Source organism: Triticum aestivum, chromosome 3A (genome assembly GCF_018294505.1).
Source record: "Triticum aestivum cultivar Chinese Spring chromosome 3A, IWGSC CS RefSeq v2.1, whole genome shotgun sequence".
NCBI classification, from domain to species: Eukaryota; Viridiplantae; Streptophyta; class Magnoliopsida; order Poales; family Poaceae; genus Triticum; species Triticum aestivum.
In genome coordinates this window covers 66,203,573-66,228,522 of record NC_057800.1, presented here as the reverse complement: position 1 = coordinate 66,228,522, position 24,950 = coordinate 66,203,573, and the positions used below count along the sequence as shown (strand labels likewise).

General features: G+C 48.0%; 1 protein-coding gene across 1 annotated transcript; it reads left to right on the top strand.

Annotated features, from left to right (window-relative positions):
* The first annotated feature begins 24,181 nt into the window (after positions 1–24,181).
* LOC123057934 (uncharacterized) lies at positions 24,182–24,856 on the top strand. Its single transcript, XM_044480796.1, has one exon. It carries the CDS (start codon positions 24,260–24,262, stop codon positions 24,854–24,856), a length of 597 nt encoding a protein of 198 aa, XP_044336731.1. The 5' UTR covers positions 24,182–24,259.
* The last annotated feature ends 94 nt before the right edge of the window (positions 24,857–24,950 follow it).

The following is a 24,950-nucleotide window of genomic DNA, read 5'->3' as shown; positions in this document are numbered from 1 at the left end:
GTGTTTCGCGTTTTCGGACAGATGAACCGGAGGGGGAAAGTTGCGTGTTTGGTATGTTAGAGGTGTGTGGTGGACGAACGGGCTGCGTATCCGGGTTCGCCTCATCGTTCTGAGCAACTTTCATGTTGAAAATATTTTAATCCGAGTTACGGATTAAAAGATATGATTTTCTAAAGATTATATTAATTTCTGGAATTTAGTTAATTAATTATTTAATTCGAAATATGAATTTATGATGTCAGCATGATGTCATGCTGACGTCAGCAGTCAGCGTTGACCGTTTGACCTGGTCAACCCGACATGTGGGTCCCGTGGGACCCACCTGTCATACACTGTTAGGTTTAATTAGGGTTTAGTTTAATCCTAATTATAGTTTAATTAAAATTAACTAGTTAATTAAATTAATTAAACCGGATTAATTAACTTAATTAATTCATTAGTTAATTAATTAATTAATAATTAATTTTATTAATCATTTTATTTTTATTTAATAATTTTATTTTTTTAATTCTCCTTTAAAAAAAACCGTTCTGGGGTGGGGCCAACTTGTCATAGGGCCAATGGCCTTATCGGCCATGGGTGCTGACGGGCGCTCGGCGCTGGGCGCCGCCCGAATGCAGGGGCCGATGTGCGGGCGGCCGCCGTGGGCGACGGCCGGTGGCGGCGTCAGGAGGCGGAGCCGGGAGGGCCACTAGGCGACGTCGTGGCCTCGCGGGGCACCGGCGCGCGGCAGCAGAGGCCGGTGCGGTGCGGCCCGGTGCGAGGCACCACGGCGAGCAGGAGCGGGGAGCGCGGGGCGCGGCCAGTGCGAGCGCGCGCACGATGGTGCGGGACGCGACCGGCGCGTGCGGTGGAGGTCAAGGCCGGGCTTGGTCGACGCGGGTGTGCGGCCATGGCGCGCGTGGGCGATGGCCACCGCGGGGCGCAGGAGCCGAGACGGGGCGGACGGCGCACGGAGAGTACGCAGGACGAGGGAGAGGGGAGGTCGGTGCCTCACCGCGGGTCTGTAGGGCACGGGCAGCGGGGGTCGAGGAGGAGGCGGAGACGAACGATGCGGGGGAGGGGATCCGGCGAGGAAGCAGTCCGGCAAGGCCTTTGGGTGGCGGCGAAGTCGAGATCCGGCGAGGGATTCCGAGGAACAGCGGGGTCCAGGGCGACGGTGTCGGGGAGCCGGCCGACGACGGTGCTCGGGGCGACGATGGGGTTCGATCCGGGCGGCGACGAGGGACGCAGGGGGGGGGGGGCGACGCGGTGGCGTGTGGTGGCGGCGGGGACAGGCGACGCCGGCGAGGCGTGTGGCGGTGATGGCAGGGGGGTTGGGGTGGTTCGGTCCCGATCCGATCTGGATCGGGAGGGGGAGCGAGTGGGAGGGGCGAGTGGCTGACGGGGTGGTTAGGGTTTCGGGGTCTCACCGGTGGGGGGAATAAGGAGAGAGTGGGGGGGTTGGCCGGGGCCTGGTGGTGGCCCAGTGGGGCCTGTGGTCAGCTGGGCCGAAGCCCAGGGGGGTTTCTCTTCTTCTTTTTCTTTTTGGTTTTCTGTTTTTCTTTCCTTTTGTATTTTCTTTTATTATTTCTTTTCTGTTTAAATCATTTAATCCATTTAGCCATTTTATAAAAATATGTCTGTTGCACTATAATTACCTTTGTAATATTCGTCAACCACCGAACAATTTTATTTTAAATTTTTGAAAACTTTTATTGTTTTCATCAATTTGAATTTTGAATTTGAACGGTTTCGAATTATTGCGAGGATAGCAACAGTAATCGGGATGACGTGCCATGATTAGCGTGGGATTACTGTAGCAATATTATCCGGGCGTTACAAATCTCCTCCACTACAAGAAATCTTGTCCCGAGATTTTAGGAGGTAGAAGGAAACAGTGCGGGGTATTCATCACGCAGGCGATCCTCGCGTTCCCAGGTGGCTTCGTCTTCAGAGTGATTCGACCACTGGACCTTGAGGAACTTGATCGCCTTCTGGCGTGTGCGGCGTTCAGCTTGGTCGAGAATGCGGACCGGATGCTCTTTATAGGAGAGGTCCTGTTGCAATTCGAGCACTTCATGGTCCACTGCTCGGATTGGGTCCTTGAAGCAGCGTCGGAGTTGTGACACGTGGAACACATCGTGAACCTGAGAAAGGTTCGACGGAAGCTCCAGTTGATATGCCACCTTTCCACGCCTTTCCAGAATAGTGAATGGGCCAATATAGCGAGGAGCTAGCTTGCCCTTGATCCCGAAGCGGTGAGCACCCTTCATTGGTGTAACGCGAAGATAGGCCTTTTCGCCAGGTTGATAGACCATGTCTTTATGATGACGGTCATACTGACTCTTCTGACGTGACTGAGCAGTCTTGAGATTCTCGCGAATAATGCGGACTTGTTCTTCGGCATGTTGGATAATATCTAGACCGAAGAGTGGATGTTCCCCAGTTTCTGACCAGTTCAGAGGGGTTCGGCACTTTCGTCCATATAACACTTCGAAGGGGGCCATTTTCAGACTAGCTTGATAGCTATTATTATAAGAGAACTCAGCATACGGAAGAGATTCCTCCCATTTCTTGCCGAAGGAAATAACACAAGCTCGAAGCATGTCTTCGAGAACTTGGTTGACACGTTCAACTTGCCCTTGTGACTGAGGATGAAAAGCAGTGCTGAAAGACAGATGAGTGCCCATAGCTTCTTGGAAACTTGCCCAGAATCTTGAAGTGAATAAGCTGCCACGGTCTGAACTGATTACCAATGGAATACCGTGAAGCGAGACAATTCTGGTCATGTAGAGGTTGCCAGCTGACTAGCAGTGATCGTTTCCTTGACAGCCAGAAAATGTGCAACTTTAGAGAGTCGGTCAATGACGACAAGAATAGCATCATTACCCTTTTGCGATTTGGGAAATCCAGTAACGAAGTCCATCTCGATATGGTCCCATTTCCATTCAGGAATAGATATAGGTTGCAGAGTTCCAGCAGGCCTTTGATGTTCTGCTTTGATACGACGGCAAACGTCACATTCAGCAACATAACGAGCAATGTCTTGCTTCATGTTAGACCACCAGAATCTCTGGCGGATGTCTTGGTACATCTTTGTACTACCAGGGTGGATACATAGAGGCGTATCATGAGCTTCTTTCATAACCTCCTGAGTCATATTCAGGTTTTCCTTCTTACAGGGCACCACTAGGCGGCCTTTGAAGTACAAGGCGGCATCATCAGCAATAGTGAAGGATGAGGGACTTCCTTCTTTGAGGTCTTGCTTAACCTTGTAGACTTCAGAGTCAAATCCCTGCATTGTCTTTATGGTGCCCACGATATCGGGTTCAACAGCCAGGGTATAGAGGGATCCCTGGGAAACAACACGGAGATTCATCTTGCGGAACTCCGGAGGAGGGGGAGCGAGTGCACCCGGAGGAACAATATGGAGGTTTAGCTTTCTGAATTCTTCAACAAGTGAGGGCTGAACTTTGTGAACCTGGAGGTGGTTGTAGTAAGACTTGCGGCTCAAGGCATCAGCCATTACATTAGCCTTGCCTGGGGTATAGGAAATACCCAAATCAAAGTCTGCAACAGTCTCCATCCATCTCTGCTGACGGAGGTTCAGGTCTGGCTGAGTAAACAGATACTTCAGACTTTGGTGGTCAGTGAAGATCTCGCAACGATTACCGAGTAGGTAATGTCGCCACTGTTTTAGCGCATGAATGACAGCAGCAAGTTCGAGGTCGTGAACTGGGTAGTTCTCTTCGTGAGGGCGCAATTGCCGAGAGGCATAAGCAACCACTTTGCGCTCTTGCATTAGGACACAGCCTAGTCCTTGACGGGAAGCGTCGCAGTAAATGATGAAGTCCTTCTTAGTATCAGGAGGAGCTAGTACTGGGGCAGAAGTCAACTTGTCCTTGAGTGCCTGGAAACTTTCCTGACATTTATCTGTCCATTGGAACTTGACGCCCTTATGCAATAGGTTAGTCAGAGGCCTGGCAATCTTGGAGAAGTTCTCGACGAATCGACGGCAGTAGCTGGCGAGACCGAGAAAACTTCTGACTTGCTTAACGTTCTTCGGAGGAGTCCAATCAAGAATAGCCTGGACTCGTTCAGGGTTGACGGCAATACCATCTTAGAGATGACATGCCCGAGATAGGTTACTTCGGGAAGCCAGAATTCACATTTGGAGAACTTGGCATAAAGTTGATGCTCTCGTAGCTTTTCCAGCACAAGACGAAGATGTTCAGCATGTTCTTCTTCACTCTTGGAAAATATCAGGATATCATCCAGATAAACCACGACGAACTTGTCGAGGTAATCCATGAATATATAGTTCATCAGGCGAGAGAAGGTGGCTGGAGCATTGGTCAAGCCGAAAGACATGACGGTGTACTCGTATGAACCATAACGAGTCACAAATGCGGTCTTGGGGATATCCTCCTTACGAACACGGATCTGGTGGTAACCCAACCTCAAGTCGAGTTTAGAGAACACTGATGAACCAGCCAATTGATCATACAGATCATTGATCCGAGGAAGAGGATACTTATTCTAAATGGTAGCTTGGTTTATAGGACGGTAGTCTTGGACCAATCGGTTTGTCCCATCTTTCTTCTTGACAAAGAGAGAAGGTGCTCCCCAAGGAGAGCAACTTGGGCGAATGAAACCACTTCGAAGAGATTTATCGATTTCCTCCTTAAGCTCAAGGAGTTCATGCGGCGGCATCTTGTAGGGTCGCTTGGCTATAGGAGTGGTGCCTGGTTTCAAGTCGATGACGAATTCGACAGCTCTAGCAGGGGGAATCCCTGGGAGTTCTTCAGGAAAGACGTCTAGGAATTCACGCACGACGGGAATGTTTTCAATGCCCTCAAGTGGTGCAGCGTTCAATGTGTTTAAGGCATAAAGTCTGGCCTCGGCATTCCGAACCAGATGAGCATCGTAGCTAATTATCTCATCAGAAGGGTGTAGCAGATGGACGGTCTTGGTGGCGCAAACGATAGAAGCAGTATGCGCCTTTAACCAATTCATTCCCAGAATGAGGTCAATGCTACAAGACTTTAGTACGATGGGTGAGACAAGGAATTCCAGTCCTTCGATTTCAACGGGGACGTCCTTGCAAATCATGGAGGTTCGACATTGGCCCGCAGGGGTGTGTACTAATAGTGAAGCATTCATGTCTTCACTTTTAATGCCATGCATGAATGCGAAATCTTCAGACATGAATGAATGCGATGCACCAGTATCAAATAAAACGGATGGTGGTACTGAATTTACGAGGAGTGTACCCATCACAGTAGCAGGCTGGTCTTGAGCTTCATTCAGATCAATGTGGTTGGCATGAACACGGCCATAAGACTTGGCATTGTTGTTGCGGGCCTGGTTGTTTCCACGGCCAGCGGCTGGAAGGGCCAGTTGATTCTGATTCTGAATGCAATCCCTAGCACGGTGACCTGGTTGACCACACTTGTAGCACAGGCCATTATTGGGAGTGGGAACAGGAGCTTGGGGTGGCGGAGCTGGAAGCCTTGGCAGCCTAGTTGGAGCAGTAGGCAGACGAGGTGCAGCATAAGACTGCCTTGGGGCTGGTGCATTTGGACGGTACATGCTGTTCGGGATCCATATCTTACGCTTCTGCGAGGGCGGGCCCGAAGATGAGCCCGTGTCACGGTTGCGTCTTTGAAAGCTCTGGTGTTCTTGTAGACCAGTCTCAACATTGATGGCCTTATTCACCAAGGTGGCGAAATCAGCAAAGTCATGCACTAGAAGTGCGAGCTTGATGTCAGCTTGAAGGCCGTCACGGAACTTCTCCTGCCTACGTGCATCAGTTGCAATGTCCTCTTCAGCATAGCGAGACAAGTCCAGAAACTCTCGCTGATAAGCTTCAACAGTCTTGTTGCCTTGGGTGAGGTTGCGAAACTCACGCTTCTTCCGGTCCATGACTCCTTGTGGGATGAAGCGGGCACGGAAAGCAGCCTGGAAGTCTGGCCAGGTGATGATTGTTCCAACTGGCAGAGTACGCCTGTGGCTGTCCCACCATTGAGCTGCGGGTCCCTTCAGGAAGAAGGAAGCAAAAGTGACATAGCTGGCAGGGGCTACATCAGCAGACTCCATCTCATAGGTGATGTCACGGAGCCAGTCATCAGCATCCAGCGGCTGGGTTGAGCTGCGGTACACACTTGGGTTGAGGCGTATGAAATCCTGCAGAGTTGTTGTGTTTGGATGCTGGTTCATATTGGGGCGAGGAAACTGAGCCATCACGTTTTCCATGAACTGGCGATTCATCTCAAGCTGTTGGATCATACCAGCCATGTACTCAGGCGGTGGTGGGAAGTTGCCACCACGACCATGACCAGCTGGTCTAACCATCCTGCTAGTATATAACAGGGGTAGATCAGTATCGAGAAATTTGCATAGACAAGAATCATTCATGATGAAACATGCATAATGAAAGGAGCACGACAGATACCACATAGATAGTCGGCATAACTTACAAAAGGGGTCGGACATAGAGTTCAGTACAGAGAGTTCAGTACATAGACTAAGCCATCATAGGCGGCACGCAGGCTCGCGAATGCATCTAATACTAATGAGCAAGACTACATCAGTCCCAGGAGGTACTGTGAAGGTAGCTGTAACCTGACAGCTGGTAGTGAGGCAACGGATAGTCCTCCACGTCAGTGGCCTGGGGGCCGCGGATACTCTGGTGTAGAACCCGACGCTCAGGTGGCAGAAGAGGACCAAGTGCGGGAGAGTAGCCTCCCACCTCTGGCCATCCGACACCGTGGGGCATCACGGTCCTGGCTGGGTAGATCGTAGAACGCGGCAGCTGTCCAGACCGGACAAAGGGGTGCAACCGCGTCAGAGCCCTGTAAAGGTGCTGACGAGTGGTGTACAACTCGTGGCGAAGAGCTCTGTTAGCTCGGTCCAGCCCATCAGCATGCAGAACCAGGCGCTGATGGTGGAAGGGCTCTCGGGTGACGGTGGAGTAGGCGGCAGTGTAGTATCCCTCCGCGCCAACGTCAGATGCGATAGGAATGTGTCTGAAAGGGGAAGTGTCCAACGCCTGATACTCTCCACGAAGACGTGTCAGAGCAGCATGAGCAGCATCGTGGACTGCCATCTCGATGGTCACTCCAACACCATGAGCGGTGTGCAGCACAATAGTGGACTCATACTCCCGAGAGTAGAGATGGATGATGGCACGGTACTGCTCCTGGTTAAAGTCCTGGTACTCCTCGTAGACGGTGTACTCAGGGTGCCAGCGATAACCCAGATAGGTCATCATATCAGCTAGCACAGCAGGTGATCCTGAGGCACCAATGGCCGCAGTGTGGCGCACGACCTGCCTCGTGGGTTCCATCTGAAAACAAAGATGTTTCAATGGAGTCAAATGACAACATGGGCACTATTCAAAATGCTATCCTACAGAATAACTATGGCTTATCCAACTTCGGGGTGAACGTGGTAACGGGATCCTAATGTTAGAGTTAGTAAATTCGTTTAACCCGAGTAGAAAAGAGTTCAGAGTCCCAGAGTAAAGGTCGAGGAGTAAAAGATCCTAGTACCACCCGATAGCGACGTGGGCCCGTAAGGCACACAGCCACGTTAGTAAAAGTTTTTTGTAATGTCTAGACTCGACTTCGGCCAAGGAGTGTGGAAGGGGGATTCCTACAGGCAGTCGGCTCTGATACCAACTTGTGACGCCCCCGATTCAATCGTACACTAATCATGCACGCAAATGTGTACGATCAAGATCAGGGACTCACGGGAAGATATCACAACACAACTCTAAAACATAAATAAGTCATACAAGCATCATAATACAAGCCAGGGGCCTCGAGGGCTCGAATACAGGTGCTCGATCATAGACGAGTCAGCGGAAGCAACAATATCTGAGTACAGACATAAGTTAAACAAGTTTGCCTTAAGAAGGCTAGCACAAACTGGGATACAGATCGAAAGAGGCGCAGGCCTCCTGCCTGGGATCCTCCTAAACTACTCCCGGTCGTCATCAGCGGGCAGCATGTAGTAGTAGGCACCTCCAGTGTAGTAGGGGTCGTCGTCGACGGTGGCGTCTGGCTCCTGGACTCCAGCCTCTGGTTGCGACAACCAGAAAGAAAGGAAAGGGGAGAAAAAGGGGAAGAAAGCAACCGTGAGTACTCATCCAAAGTACTCGCAAGCAAGGAACTACACTACATATGCATGGGTATATGTGTAAGGAGGCCATATCAGTGGACTGAACTGCAGAATGCCAGAATAAGAGGGGGGATAGCTAATCCTGTCGAAGACTACGCTTCTCGCAACCACCGTCTTGCATCAAGAAGAAGAGAGTAGATTGAAGTCCTCCAAGTAGCATCTCCAAGTAACATCTCCAAATAGCATCTCATAGCATAATCCTACCCGGCGATCCCCTCCTCATATCCCTGAGGTAGAGCGACCACCGGTTGTATCTGGCACTTGGAAGGGTGTGTTTTATTAAGTATCCGGTTCTAGTTGTCATAAGGTCAAGGTACAACTCCAAGTCGTCCTGTTACCGAAGATCACGGCTATTCGAATAGATTAACTTCCCTGCAGGGGTGCACCAACTTACCCAACACGCTTGATCCCATTTGGCCGGACACACTTTCCTGGGTCATGCCCGGCCGCGGAAGATCAACATGTCGCAGCCCCACCTAGGCAAAACAGAGAGGCCAGCACGCCGGTCTAAACCTAAGCGCACAGGGGTCTGGGCCCATCGCCCATAGCACACCTGCACGTTGCGAGGGCGGCCGGAAGCAGAACTAGCCCCCTTAATACAAGAGCAGGCTTACGTTCCAATCCGGCGCGCGCCGCTCCGTCGCTGACGTCTGAAGTGCTTCGGCTGATACCACGACATCGGGATACCCATAACTACTCCCACGTAGATGGTTAGTGCGTATAGGCTCGTAGCCAACTCAGATCAAATACCAAGATCTCGTTAAGCGCGTTAAATATCCGCGAACGCCGAACAGGGCCAGGCCCACCTGTCTCCTAGGTGGTCTCAACCTGCCCTGTCGCTCCGCCACAAAGATCCACACAGAGGGCCGTCGGGACAAAGGTCCTTTCAGCCCCCAATCCGTGAATCACTCGCGGGTACTCTTCGAGCTGACCCGACTTTAGTCACCATCTGTATAGTATGTATGTATGTATAGTATATACCCGTGATCACCTCCCAAGTGATCACGGACCGATAGTATAGCAAGGCAGACTGACAAGAATGTAGGGCCAATGATGATAAACTAGCATCCTATACTAAGCATTTAGGATTGCAGATAAGGTATCAATAGATGTAGCAACAATGTCAGGCTATGCATCAGAATAGGATCAACTGAAAGCAGTAACATGCTACACTACTCTAATGCAAGCAGTATAGAGTAGAATAGGCGATATCTGGTGATCAAGGGGGGGCTTGCCTGATTGCTCTGGCAAGGAGGGGTCGTCAACTCCGTAGTCGAACTGGGCAGCAGCAGCGTCGGTCTCGTAGTCTACCGGAGAGAAGAGGGGGAAGAAACAATGAATACAATGCAAACAAATGCATATCGATGCATGACATGACAAGTAACGATGCTAGGCGGGCCCTAACGTGGTATGAGGTGGTACCGGTTAAGGGGGGGAAACATCCGGAAAGTATTCCCGGTGTTTCGCGTTTTCGGACAGATGAACCGGAGGGGGAAAGTTGCGTGTTTGGTATGTTAGAGGTGTGTGGTGGACGAACGGGCTGCGTATCCGGGCTCGCCTCGTCGTTCTGAGCAACTTTCATGTTGAAAATATTTTAATCCGAGTTACGGATTAAAAGATATGATTTTCTAAAGATTATATTAATTTCTGGAATTTAGTTAATTAATTATTTAATTCGAAATATGAATTTATGACGTCAGCATGATGTCATGCTGATGTCAGCAGTCAGCATTGACCGTTTGACCTGGTCAACCCGACATGTGGGTCCCGTGGGACCCACCTGTCATACACTGTTAGGTTTAATTAGGGTTTAGTTTAATCCTAATTATAGTTTAATTAAAATTAACTAGTTAATTAAATTAATTAAACCGGATTAATTAACTTAATTAATTCATTAGTTAATTAATTAATTAATAATTAATTTTATTAATCATTTTTATTTTTATTTAATAATTTTATTTTTTTAATTCTCCTTTTAAAAAAAACCGTTCTGGGGTGGGGCCAACTTGTCATAGGGCCAATGGCCTTATCGGCCATGGGTGCTGACGGGCGCTGGGCGCCGCCCGAATGCAGGGGCCGATGTGCGGGCGGCCGCCGTGGGCGACGGCCGGTGGCGGCGTCAGGAGGCGGAGCCGGGAGGGCCACTAGGCGACATCGTGGCCTCGCGGGGCACCGGCGCGCGGCAGCAGAGGCCGGTGCGGTGCGGCCCGGTGCGAGGCACCACGGCGAGCAGGAGCGGGGAGCGCGGAGCGCGGCCAGTGCGAGCGCGCGCACGATGGCGCGGGACGCGACCGGCGCGTGCGGTGGAGGTCAAGGCCGGGCTTGGTCGACGCGGGTGTGCGGCCAGGGCGCGCGTGGGCGATGGCCACCGCGGGGCGCAGGAGCCGAGACGGGGCGGACGGCGCACGGAGAGTACGCAGGACGAGGGAGAGGGGAGGTCGGTGCCTCACCGCGGGTTTGTAGGGCACGGGCAGCGGGGGTCGAGGAGGAGGCGGAGACGAACGATGCGGGGGAGGGGATCCGGCGAGGAAGCAGTCCGGCAAGGCCTTCGGGTGGCGGCGAAGTCGAGATCCGGCGAGGGATTCCGAGGAACGGCGGGGTCCAGGGCGACGGTGTCGGGGAGCCGGCCGACGACGGTGCTCGGGGCGACGATGGGGTTCGATCCGGGCGGCGGCGAGGGGCGCAGGGGGGGGGGGGGCGACGCGGTGTCATCTGGTGGCGGCGGGGACAGGCGACGCCGGCGAGGTGTGTGGCGGCGATGGCAGGGGGGTCGGGGTGGTTCGGTCCCGATCCGATCTGGATCAGGAGGGGGAGCGAGTGGGAGGGGCGTGTGGCTGACGGGGTGGTTAGGGTTTCGGGGTCTCACCGGTGGGCGGAATAAGGAGAGAGTGGGGGGGGTCGGCCGGGGCCTGGTGGTGGCCCAGTGGGGCCTGTGGTCAGCTGGGCCGAAGCCCGGGGGGGTTCTCTTCTTCTTTTTCTTTTTGGTTTTCTGTTTTTCTTTCCTTTTGTATTTTCTTTTATTATTTCTTTTCTGTTTAAATCATTTAATCCATTTAGCCATTTTATAAAAATATGTCTGTTGCACTATAATTACCTTTGTAATATTCGTCAACCATCGAACAATTTTATTTTAAATTTTTGAAAACTTTTATTGTTTTCATCAATTTGAATTTTGAACTTGAACGGTTTCGAATTATTGCGAGGATAGCAACAGTAATCGGGATGACGTGCCATGATTAGCGTGGGATTAGTGTAGCAAGATTATCCGGGCGTTACACCGGGCACACTTTCCTGGGTCATGCCCGACCTTGAAAGATCAACACGTCGCAGCCCTACCTAGGCACAACAGAGAGGTTAGCACGCCGTTCTAAATCCTAAGCGCGCAGGGGTCTGGGCCCATCGCCCGTTGCACACTTACACATTGAACGCAACCAGTAAGCAGACCTAGCCTCCCTAATACAAGAGCAGGCGTTCCAGTCCAATCCGGCGTGCACCGCTCAGTCGCTGACGTCAAGAAGGCTTCGGCTGATACCACGACGTCGAGTGCCCATAACTGTTCCCGCGCAGTTGGTTAGTGCGTATAGGTCAGTGGCCAGACTCAGATCAAATTCCAAGATCTCGTTAAGCGTGTTATTTTGAAGTAGCCGCGGACGCCGACCAGGGCCAGGCCCACCTCTCACCTAGGTGGTCTCAACCATCCCTGTCGCTCCACCACAAAGTAACAGTCGAGGGCCATCGGGAACCCAGGCCCACCACTATCGGGATGGAACCACCTGTCCTTTCAGGCCCTCACATCGGAATCACTTGCGGGTACTCTACGAGCCGACCCGACTTTAGCCACCACATGTATCATATATTATGTATATAAGTATATACCCGTGATCACCTCCCGAGTGATCACGGCCCGATAGTATAGCATGGCAGACGGACAAGAATGTAGGGCCACTAACAGAATACTAGCATCCTATACTGATAACCCACAAGTATAAGGGATTGCAACAATTTTCGATAACTAAGAGTGTCGAACCCAACGAGGAGCTAAAGGTAGAACAAATATTCCCTCAAGTTCTATCGACCACCGATACAACTCTACGCACGTTTGACGTTCGCTTTACCTAGAACAAGTATGAAACTAGAAGTATTTTGTATGTGTTTTTGGATAGGTTTACAAGATAATAAAGAGCAAGTAAATAAAAGTAGGGGCTGTTTAGGTAAAGACACAACTAAGTTAGTTTTAGTAAAGAGCTTTTTGTTACGAGAAAGTTATTTGTCCCTAGACAATCAATAACTAGACCGGTAATTATTATTGCAATTTTATTTGAGGGAGCACTACCAGGAAAAGGGCTATAGATGATATGACTACTAATAACGCACCAGACATGTGGTGCACCACTCCTATATAGCAGTGGCGCACCATGTGTTGGTGCACCATTAGTGTGATAGACACTAATGGCGCACCAGACCCACTGTGCGCCACTAGTAACATTTTTTTTCCAAAAATACTAATGGCGCACCAGGGCACAGTGCGCCATTACTAGTTTTAACTAGTAATGGCGCATCTGCCACACAGTGCGCCGTTACTATATTTTTTTTGCAAAACTACTAATGGCGCCCCACAAGCACCCCCCGCACCCTCCCCACTCCACCGCCGATGACCCACCGCACCCTCCTCCACTCTACTGCCGCCGACGACCCACCGCACCCTCCCCCGCTCCACCGCCGCCGACAACCCACCGCACCCTCCCCCGCTCCACCGTCGCCGAGGACCCCCCGCACCCTCCCCCGCTCCACCACCGCCGCCAACCTCCCGCACCCTCCCCCGCTCCACCACCGCCGACGATCCACCGCACCCTCCCCCGCTCCAGCGTCACAAATGAATGCAACTAAAAATAAAAAACAAATTTGATTATATTTTCAAATAAAAAATTTGATGATATTTTCAAATAACAAATTTGATGATATTTTTTTATATTCATAAATATTTTCAAATAACAAATTTGATGATATTTTTTAAAAAATTACTACTGTTTTTATAAAAAGTTATTACTGTTTCATATTCATATTCATTTTCTAAAAAATTATTAGATGCAACAAAAAATAATAATAAATTACTTATGGCGCACCGCTGGCTGGTGTGCCATTGCTATCTAAAAAAATTACTAATGGCGCACTGCTAGGGGGTGCGCCATTGCTATCCAAAAAAAGATTACTAACGGTGCACCTCTAGGTGATGCGCCATTGCTATCCAAAAATAATAATTTCTAATGATGCACCGCTAGGGGGTGCGCCATTGCTAAGCCTCCCCCACTAAAATCTCCAATCCCCTTTCAATTCTTCCCTTTTCTGACCCACTGCGCCGCAGCCGCCCACGCGCCCCCGTGCTCGCCGTCCCCGGCCGTGCTCGCTGCCCCCGCCGCACCCGACCACCACCGCCCCAACGCCCCAGTGCCTCGCTGCCCGTCGCCCCACCGCCCCCGACACCCCCGACCCCCACCAGACCGCCGCCGCCGCCTTCCTCCTCCCCACCCCCCCAATCCAGCCCCCCCACCGCCTTCCTCCTCCCCCACCCCCCAATCCAGCCCCGCCGCCGACGACTCCGCCCGCCGCCGACATGCCCACCATCTCCTCTGCCTTCGGACGCCGCCCCCTCCCCCGTCGTGCAGAGCATCCAGGCGAGACGCCGACGCCCCCCTCTTCACCGCCCTCCTCAACGACGCCCCCCTCTTCAACGCCGGCTGCTGCCAACCTGCCTCTGCCTCGTCACCGGACGGTGAGCTCCTTTGCTATGCAAATTTGTCAATTGAAGCGCTTGAATGATGTTAGCTTAGCATTTGATGATAAATGTGATGTTCTTTTTGTCAGTGTGAAACTCAATGGATAGGGTGTAAGATTTAATTAGTACGTCTAGTCTATTAGGCAGGGGGTGCAAAGTTGCAAGCTCAGGAGTTTGAAAAATGAGCCTAATTGGTCTGATGTAAATTTTCTGCTGCACTGGAGCATAATATAATATGGTGCTGACTATATTCTGTTTGGCGTCCTTGTTCTTCAGTGGCATAGCTTAATAGTTATCTGCCTTGGCTCAAATGAAGGTTGTTCAATATCTTGAAATAAGCAAACATGCCTTGTGTCAAACCATATTTTAAATCTGCAAGCTTGTTTTTTCTTCTAATCAAACCATCCCTGAAAGTCTGTCTGTGTTGTCTGGTTGAATTGTGTGGTGAATGAGACTGCTATTGGTTGGTGGTCACTAGTTGTTATTGTTGTGGTGGTTATGTTTGTAGCAGCAGAGAAGTAATAGCAGAGGAGAGGAGCATATTGATGCATGCGCTAATTGGTCATTTTTTATATGATGATGAGGAGGAGTATCTTATTTGCCATGACTAGTAATTAACTGGTAGTAACTGATAGTGTGATACCCATCATGCAGACATGCTTTAGGCAGGCTTGGTAGATTTGTCAAGGCAGGCTTGATATGCATGCATGCACTCTTTGCTTGTTTATATTCATTCTTGTAAACTGAACATGCTCATCTATCTAACTATCTATCTACCTGTTTTAGTATGTATGTATGCATTGTATTTTTATTTCCTTTGGAAATTAAAGTTAATGTGAAAGGAAGAGAGAAAAAGAAAGGGAGGAAGACAGATGCTTCAGTCAGTCTAAGCCCAGCTTAATTTGAGTGACAATCACCTGGCTGGCTGGCTGGCATGATCATCTTTTACAGAAAACAATTTTCAGCAAAGGTCATGTCTCCGACCATCGTGTCGTGATGATTTTGCAGGTACCCCGAGAGGCCCTTGAGTTTGCTGGAATGTCGATTAACTTCCGTTCCTGCAAATTCGGGGACTCCATATGTCCTATTTTGAGCAAAGCTCATGCTGAATTTTTCCGTGAATTTTAGCATGACTTCGCTAAAAATAGGACATATGGGGTACTTGCGACTAATGCATGGGCCGGGGTATCTTAGTACTTAATTAAGTAGGATCAACTGCCTCTTTGTTATACATATAGAAGTGTGATATCAACTCATAGTTATTACTAATGTCAGTTGCTCGTCATCGATAAACCCTAATCTGGTAGGATGACCTACTAAAAAAGCCCATACCACATATTCTATTTGGATGGCCCTGCTAACCCTTGACCATAAATACTTGAGATGGATGTAGCAGGCTTAAAGAAAGAATTCTTTTTAGGCCAACTCCACTGGGCCTGGCTGAAAATGCACAAGTGTGCATGACTAACAATATTCTATTGTAAAGCTAAACAGGAAAGAGGAACCACTCATCCTAACCATTTGCTCTCAAAATTACCACTTTCACTTCTTACTACTGAAAATCTTAGACCATCTCCATTCACCAATAGTTCAAACCAGTTCGAAGGGCGTGTTTTCACCACACTGTGGATTATCTTATTGGACCCAACGCAAGAGATGATGTAGTTTTGAATTATGAACATAGGATATGTCGTCATCGGATGATGAAAGTCTCCCGGGGGAGTGCGGCTAGTGCCACGACGATCGAGGTCTGTGCGACATGCCTCACCTGGACGATGATCGGCGCTTCAGCATTAAGCTCGAGGAGACCTTCGAAGTTGAAACGGTACACAACGACGACAAGTGTTATTTTCAGAATTAAGCATGACTTCAACTATTTCAACGTGTAATTTTCATCTTCTACAATTCGAGTATAGCTTATCCCATGCCATGCAAGACGCTATGTCTTGGAGAGGATGGATTTTGAAGATCATGAAAATTCTGAAACAAAGAAAATTCACCTAAGGACTCATCACGATGTGGATTTTGAAGTAAATCTGTATAATTCTGGGAGCGTAACCCATTTGGTTGCAAAAATTGGGAAGCATTTTGCAAGATGTATGGTTTTGATGAGGGTATACTTGTCACCATGGATCTTGGTGATCCTAAAATCGAGCAAGACAATATGGACATTTGGGTTCTTGTTGATACGCCTTCAATTCTACCGCTATGTGAGTTTCTCAAACATAGTTATTAGCTAATTTATATTGTTTATTTCAAAATAGTTGACAACTTATTTCCATTGACAGCTTATTTTCATTGTTCAAAGAATGTGCGGGAGATGGTAGACAAACCCACTACACCGATGACTCCGAATTAACTTACAAGGAGAAAAATCATCTGGTCGGATTTTGTACTGACATTGAGAATTACAATATCTACAATCAAACTCCTCAACATTATGGTCAATACGTCCCACTAGTGCATGTCTTCAACTATGGTAACTACCATGGAGATACCCTAGTAAGATTTTTTACTATTACGACATCCGTGCATCTTTTGCATACTTGTAAAAGTAGTACATCATTGGTAACCATGAAGTTATTACTATGTTTTTCAACAGATAATCCCAGAGAATTGTGTGCCTCATTTGATGTATCAGAAAAGTAGCCTTAATGTTTTGAACATATATCCAGGTCATCCTACGAATCTCAACTGTCCATACCAGATTTCTAAAAGAAGTGGAGACATGCAAATCAAAGGATGGAAAAAAATGCATGGACAGTCGTAAGGAGGTTCTTGGAAGCAAAAGGATGCGGAGCGCAAGAATTGGAGAGATGATGATCTCCATTCTCCATAATGAGAGTCAGGGTCTACTTTGTTTTATGCTATTTTACCTTAAAGAGGGTATTTAGGCCCTACCTAATACTGATGATCATGTGCTAAGAACAATTAAGTAGGTTGGTTCGATGACTATGAGGATGATGATCATATGACTTGTTATTAATAACGAGTAGAAGTTGTATGATGATGATTAGTAGGACTTGTTAGGATTAGTATTACTTCCGAAAAACTCGCTGCTCGCGGTCTCGAGACTTGTAATGTTCTATCTTTGTTCGGTCTTTTGAATTCGGAGACTAATATGATGAATTGTATTCGCAAACTAATCTTTTATTGTATTCGATGAATCTGCTATTTATATGTTGTTCTCTCTATATTATGTGCAGTAATATGTTTTGTAACCTGTGCAAATATCAGAAAAGAAAAAATCCCTAATATTCATACTAGTGGCGCACCACTCAGCACACTAATGGCGCACTGCAAAAAGGACTCTAATGGCGCATCATCCACTAGTGTGCCATTAGTATGCCAAAGCACATGGGTAAATATGGCCCCTGGGAGGCATACTAATGGCGCATCGTAGGCTATACTAATGGCGCACTGCATGGTGCGCCATTAGTATACCAGATACTAATGGCGCACCACAGATGCGCCATTAGTAAAATAATACTAATGCGTGATACTAGTGACGCACTTGTAGTGCGCCATTAGTAGGCAAAACAGCTGCACCACTAGTAGGCCTTTTCCTAGTAGTGGAGAGGCATAAGCTAACATACTTTCTCTACTTGGATCATATACACTTATGATTGGAAATCTAGCAAGCATCCGCAACTACTAAAGATCATTAAGGTAAAACCCAACCATAGCATTAAAGTATCAAGTCCTCTTTATCCCATACGCAACAACCCCCTTACTCGGATTTGTGTTTCAGTCACTCACGCAACCCACTATAAGAGAATCATAAACGTGTTGCAACACCCTACAGCGGGGATCCCTCACGCTTGCGCAACATGGAGAGCACCATAGGACAGCACCAACAATAAAACATGCAACTCAAACCAATCACGATCATCAAATAACCCATAGGACAAAACGGATCTACTCAAACATTATAGGATAGCCATACATCATTGGGAAATAATATATAGCGTTGAGCACCATGTTTAAGTAGAGATTATAGCGGGTAATAGAGAGGTTACACCGCTGCATAGAGGGGGGAAGAGTTGGTGATGATGGAGGTGAAGTTGTTGGTGAAGATTGCGGTGATGATGATGGCCCCCGGTGGCACTCCGGTGCCACCGGAAGCGAGGGAGAGAGAGTCCCCCTCCTTCTTCTTCTTCCTTGACCTCATACCTAGATGGGAGAAGGGTTTCCCCTCTGGTCCATGGTCTCCATGGTGTGGGAGGCGCGAGAGCCCCTCCGAGATTGGATTTGTCTCTCTGTCTCTCTCTGTTTCTGCGTTCTCAGATTCTACCATTTCACCGTCTCTTATATTCCCAGAGATCCGTAACTCCGATTGGGCTGAAATTTTAACACGATCTCTATCCGGATATTAGCTTTCTTGCGGCGAAAGAAGGGCATCAACCGCCTTACGGGTGGCCACGAGGGTCAGGGGCGCGCCCCCCTGCCTCGTGCCTTCCTCGGGCACCATCTCGCGCGGATTTTTCTTCCCAAAAATCATATATATTCCAAAAAAATCTCCGTCAGTTTTTATCCCGTTTGGACTCCGTTTGATATGGATATTCTGCGAAACAAAAAACATGCAACAAACAGGAACTGGCACTGAGCACTGGATCAATATGTTAGTCCCAAAAATAGTATAAAAAGTTGCCAAAAGTATATGAAAGTTGTAGAATATTGGCATGGAATAATCAAAAATTATAGATACGACGGAGACGTATCATATACTAAGCATTTAGGATTGCAGGTAAAGGTAACAACAGTAGTAGAAAAGACAGGCTATGCATCATGATAGGATTAATGGAAAGCAGTAACATGCTACACTACTCTAATGCAAGCAGTAGAGAGAAGAATAGACGATATTTGGTGATCAAGGGGGGGCTTGCCTAGTTGCTCTAGCAAGAAGGAGGAGTCGTCGTTGATGTAGTCGATCACAGGGGTATCGGCAACATCTCGGGGTCTACTGGAAAGAAGTAATGGAGGGGGAACACGATAAATAATAGAGCAATCAAAGCATCACAAAGCATAACAAGGCAATACGCGGTGCCAGGGGTGATCTAACGCAGGGATAGGTGATACCGGCGAGGGGGGAAACATCCGGGAAAGTATTCCCGGTGTTCCGCATTTTCGGACAAACGAACCGAAGGTGGATTGTTGCACTTTCGCTATGCTAGGGACGTGTGGTGAACGAACGGACTGTGTATTCAAATTCGTCTCGTCGCTCTGAGCAACTTTCATATACAAAGTATTTTCATCCGAGTTATGAATTATTTTATATTAATTTTCAAAGTTCTAAATCATTTTCTGAATTTCTAGAATTTACTTAATTCAAAAATATATTAAATAGTAAGTGCTAGGTGTACACAGAGAAGTGTACACAGTGGTGGCATTATAGGCTGACAGGTGGGGCCAGCCTGCTGAGTCAGCAGGTCAATAGTTGACCAGTTGACTGGTAAACAGGTCAACATGGGGCCCACCTGGCATAGACTGGGACTATCCCAGTCAGCAGGTTCATGGAAAAGGGGGCTTTGGTCCAGGCCGGGTAAGCCCATTAGTCCCGGTTCAGTCCAGAACCGGGACCAATGGGTGCATTTATCCCGGTTCATGCGGCTAAGGCATTAGTCCCGGTTCACCTGGGCCCTTTAGTCCCGGTTCGTGCCACGACCCGGGACTAAAGGCTGCGATGCCATTAGTCCCGGCTGGTGGCACCAACCGGTACTAAAGGTTAGACCTTTAGTCCCGGTTGGTGCCACCAATCGGGACTAATGGGCTTTGAGGCATTAGTACCGGTTCATGGCACGAACCGGTACTAAAGGTCCCATTTTCAAACTCCCCCCCCCCCCCGGTGGACCGCCTTTTCAGTTTTAGAAAAAACAAAAGAAAATGATGGAAATGTCAAAATAAAATAAAATAAAATAAGTTTCCCATGTGATATGTGGTCTAGATGTTGGGAAAATTTACAAATATGAATTTCGACTTTATTTACAAAATCTCTCTGGAATTTGTAAAATGGGCATAACTTTTGCATACGAACTCGGATTAAAAAGTTTTTTATATGAAAAATCATCTACTCGAAAAGTTACATCCGATGAAGACCGCCTACTACCTGTTTGCAAATTTGTAGAATCCTCAAATTCCAAAAGGAAAAGAAGTTATGCTCAAATTTCAGTTTTTTTAAATTTTCATTAAATCTGGTCAAACTATGGTCAAACTACTTATTCAAGAAGTATTAGTGTTACTAAATAATTATTCAAGAATATTAGTGTTATTAAATAATTATTTCAGTTTTTTTGAATTTTGGTCAAATCTGGTCAAACTATGGTCAAACTACTTATTCAAGAAATATTAATGTTACTAAAAAATTATTGTTTTTTAGAACAATAGTTTCAAACTCATACAGTGAAATGTGTGACTTCATGCTCAAGCTAAACTCCTGAGGGTTAATAGGATTTACATCTTACTATTGTCAGGAAAACAACGAGTGCAGACTTGGAAACGAGGGAGAATAGAACCCAGAAGTTAAGCGTGCTCAGGCTGGGGGAGTGGGAGGATGGGTGACCGTCCGGAAAGTTAGATGATTTGGAATGATGAAGGGTGATTAGAGATTAAATTGAGCAGTGATGAGGGGTGATTAGAGATTAGAGGTTAAAATAATTCAGAAATTTGAAAATAAAAAAATTTCAAAAAAAAATTCAAAAATAATCAGAAAATTTCCTTTAGTACCGGTTGGTGTTACCAACTGGGACTAAAGGTGGACCGGCCACGTGGAGGGCCTTTAGTCCCGGTTCTGGTTTGAACCGGGACTAAAGGGTCAGGGCATTAGTACCAGGGACTAAAGGCCCTTACGAACCGGGACTAAAGGCCCTTTTTCTACTAGTGACTAGTCAAATTGACCAGTCGGGCCCAGTAGTCAGCGAGTAAGCTAAACAATAGTGGTTTAGTTAATTTAATTAGTTAGTCAATAGGGTGGGGCCCGGCTGTCAGTGTCCCGGTTCAATAACAGGGTTAGTTTAATTAACTTAAACTCTACAGTAGGTGGGCCTACCGTTCAGTGGGTGTTATGGACGGCAGTTAGCGGCTAATGGCCTGACGGGTGGGTCCTGCCGGCGTTTAAACGCCGACGCGCGCGCCGGTGACCAGATCGACGGCGGCGCGACGGGGGACAGCGGCGGAAATCGGCCACAGTGGCCCATTTGGTGTGCGGTTAGGTCCTACGGTGAGCTGACGCTCGCGCGCGTCTGGTGGGGCAAGCTGCAGGTGCCGAGGTGGCCGGGAACGGCACTGGCGATGAGCCGAGGCGGCGGCTGAAGCACGACACCGACGGGGAAGATGCAGGGGGGCACGAGGGAAAGAGTCGGTGGGTGCTATGGCATCCCACGGAGACGTTGAGCATGATTATGTGCTTAGGCGCGAGCAGCGTGAGCTGTGGTCGCGACGGCGAGGTGAGCGGCGGAGCAAGCTTTCGGCAATGGTGGTCGGGGCATCTAGGAGCGACTCAGCGGTGGGCAAAGCGATGGGGATGGATAGGGTGCTCACCGGGGAGCTCAAGGAGGCTCGACGAGGTCTCGGAGCGCATGGGGGTGGAGAATCTACGCGGCGGAGCTCCGGTGGCTGGAGGTAGAAGACGATGCGAATCCAGCGACGGAGAGGCACACAGCTCGAATGAGTCCTCGTAGAGGACGTAGTGGACGACGGTGCATTTCCTAGGCGCGGTCTCGAGGCGTGGGGGCAACGGTGGCCGCGGGATCGACGGAGGGCATGGCGGCAGTGCTTCGAGTTCGTGCGGGGAAGGACAGAGCGGCATGAGGGGGATGGGAGACTGAGCTACGGTTCGTCAGGGGGGTTCGGGGAGGGGTCGTCGTCGACCTAAAGGAGCCGGGGGTCACCGGATGGCTGCCACGTGGCCATCCTCGGCCATGGACGCGGTGCGCGCGTCCAGCGCGATGGGGAGGTGAATAGGAGAAGGGGAAGGGGTTAAGTGGGCCGTTTTTGGCTAATGGGCCACATGGCCAAGTAGATTAGTTTTGTTTTTATTTTTATTTTATCTTTTCCTTTTGTTTTCTATTTCTTTTCTATTTTATTTTAAGTTCCCTTTTTATTTCAGTTTTATAAAAATGAACACTAGCACCTAAATTTGTATTTATAAATATACTACTGCCACATTAATTCTCAGCCCAAAATAAAATAGTTTAATAGTTTATAAAATCCAATAGGCATTTATTTAATTGTTTTAACTATTGTTTTAATTATCTTAGAGACTTGAAACATTTTATCAAAGTTTCGCTCCTCCACCATAATTACCTATGCATTATTTGGCACAACCTGAACATTTTAGTTTTGAAGTTTGAAAACTTTTGATGTTTGCCTTTAAATAAATTTTGAATTTGTTTCTGTTTTGAACTAACGAGAGTTTATCAACAATAACTGAGGTGACGTGGCATCATTAGCAGAGGTTCACTGTAGCTTAATTATCCTGATGTCACAGTAGGGCACTATTAAATTTGGTGTTTGAAACTTTAAATTGAATTCATTTTTTTACTTCACAATATAAAATAGTGTAAGTTTTGTATATTTTGCATGCATGTTAACATATTCTAATTCACGCATTAAGAAAAAGACTTTGATATAAGTCCTTCTGATTTGTTCATGTTAGGTATAGCTGTACAATATTTCTGAAAGTAGTTTCTTGTTGTTTCTTTCAGAAGTAAACCATTCTCATAATTATATTCATTCTTCCTTAGAAAGAAAGTGTTCCTTTGTTTTTGTCGTTGTTCTTTTTTTCTGCCAGGTAACATGGTGAACAAAATTCATTCTCCCTTCTTTCTTAAAATAAAACTTATTTTTTAAATTTACTTAAATCACAAAATATTATAAAAGTTGCACTAGTCTAAATTTCGTCTTGCACAATAGGGAAAAGTATGTTTTTTGGTTTCTTTCATCTTTTACGGTAATATCAGCACCCTTAATTCTTTCTACCTTAGAATAACATATGCTTTTGTTTTGGTTTTGTTTTAGTATATATCTTTGTTTATTAATAAGAAAAAATCTATTTTTTTTGGCTCGTGTTATTTAGTTGTTGCTTAGTAGATTTTTTGGTCATTGGATTTTATTCTCCTTACATTTGTTCATGCAGCATTGTTGATGCTGCAATAGCGTGACACTATAGAATTTGGTGTTTGAGAGTTTAACTTGAATTTATTTGTAAAATAACTATTAGTGAAGTTGCAACACTTCACAATTATTATTTTCACAGTATAGAAGAGTGCCAGTTTTGTATATTTTGTGTGCAAGTTTGCAATAAATTCTAATTCCCATAAAAAGGGAAGACTTTGACATAGGTCTTTATGATTTGTACATGTTAGGCGTAGCTGTACAATATTTTAAAAATAATTTCTTGTTGTTTCTTTAAGGGGTAAACTATTCCCGTAGTTCATTCGTCATGGCAACAGTTTTTCTTTGTTTTTGTTGTTTTGCATCACGACATTTTTCTGTCAATCTTTTCCTTAGAAAGAACAATGCAGACAAATTCATCTCGGATAACAGCAAATATATTACGTGCTTACACATATTCCAGATGATTTCTATTGGAATTATAAAGTATGTTCTTTTCTTGCCGGGAACAGAAAATACGGTTATACATTTTATGTTAGGTAGAAAAGGGAGACGGAGATTTGTGCCAGCAGCGAGTGTCAATTAATATTTGTGATTATCTATCATGTTTCCAAATTCATTTCTAACTAAGTCAAAGTAGTACAATTATGAAAGTCAGGGCAAAATGAGTGTAGGCCGAGCGTGCGGGTGCATGGCTTGTGCCTAGTGGTGGGCCAGCCACCAGGCTTTGTTTCAATGGATGCGTCACACGAGCCCTTTGAAATCAGCTCAGCACAGCGGGGTCCTGGTGTTGGGTTGATTTTTCTATGTACTTGAGGAGCACATGTACGAGGAAAATAATTAAGGAAAGTGACATATAGACGCCCCCTTGTTTCCCTTCTCCGTCCTCGAGGCCCTTCTCGCTGAAATGGCCAGCCCCCCAACTTAGCAACCTGCCAGTGCCATGACACAACATGTGCACTGACATGTGGGCCCGGTGTAGATGGGACCAGAGGTTCAGTGGGTCAGAAGCTAGGTTAGCTCGCTACTCGTGCCCCCGCGATAGACTCTTACGTGGGAGCGAGATGATTCTGCGTGGCAACGACAGTTTCACTTGCACGTGTGGTTCATCCTGCAGTGGGCCTCACGTCCCCTCCTATTAACAGCGACACACACACACACACACACACACACACAGAGAGAGAGAGAGAGAGCCTACCGACGCGGGCAATGGAGCAGTGGAGGAGCACAGCGGCGGAGGCGTCGTCTCGCAGCTTCACCAACATCAACGGGACGAATGCAATAGTCGACGCCATCACTGGCGCCCGCCAGCAGTACCGCCTGGCCGCCGAGGACTGCCGCATGTTCCGCCCGGGCGTGCATCCCCTGCCCAACGCCGGCCAGGGCGCTTCAGCAGGCGGCGACATCATCGACCTCGCCCTCGGCCGGATCAAGCGCTTCAGCAGGTTCCACGCCGTAATGGGCAACGTCTTCTCCCTCTGCGCTGACCACATCGGGCTCCAGGGCAACGCGCCATTGTGGCGCGACAGGTGGCAGCTCCACCACGCCGACGCTGCCCGCCACGCGGAGACGGCGCTGCACTGCCTACACTCCGCCAAGTCGCACGGCCATGCGGCGCTCGGCGTCTTCCACGTCATGCTCAGGCCGCCATCGCCGCGAGCGGTCGCCCACGCCTGGGCACCGGCGGCCGAGCAGCTCCTGCGCGGCGCGATGGACGATCTGGCCATGGCGGAGGCCGCGGTGGAGCGGATGCGCCCGGCCATTGTCGCCCAGTTCTTCGACGCCTCGATGCTTCTGCATGGCTGATAGCGCGCGCGCGCGGCGGCCAAGCAACCAGTCGTCCGATCACCATTCTCTCGTATGTTTGTGTTCATCGATACCTACATGCACGTACCGTCTG

Bases quoted from the DNA above. Each gene is read 5' to 3' on its own strand.
- LOC123057934 (XM_044480796.1), top strand. From the start codon at position 24,260: ATGGAGCAGTGGAGGAGCACAGCGGCGGAGGCGTCGTCTCGCAGCTTC.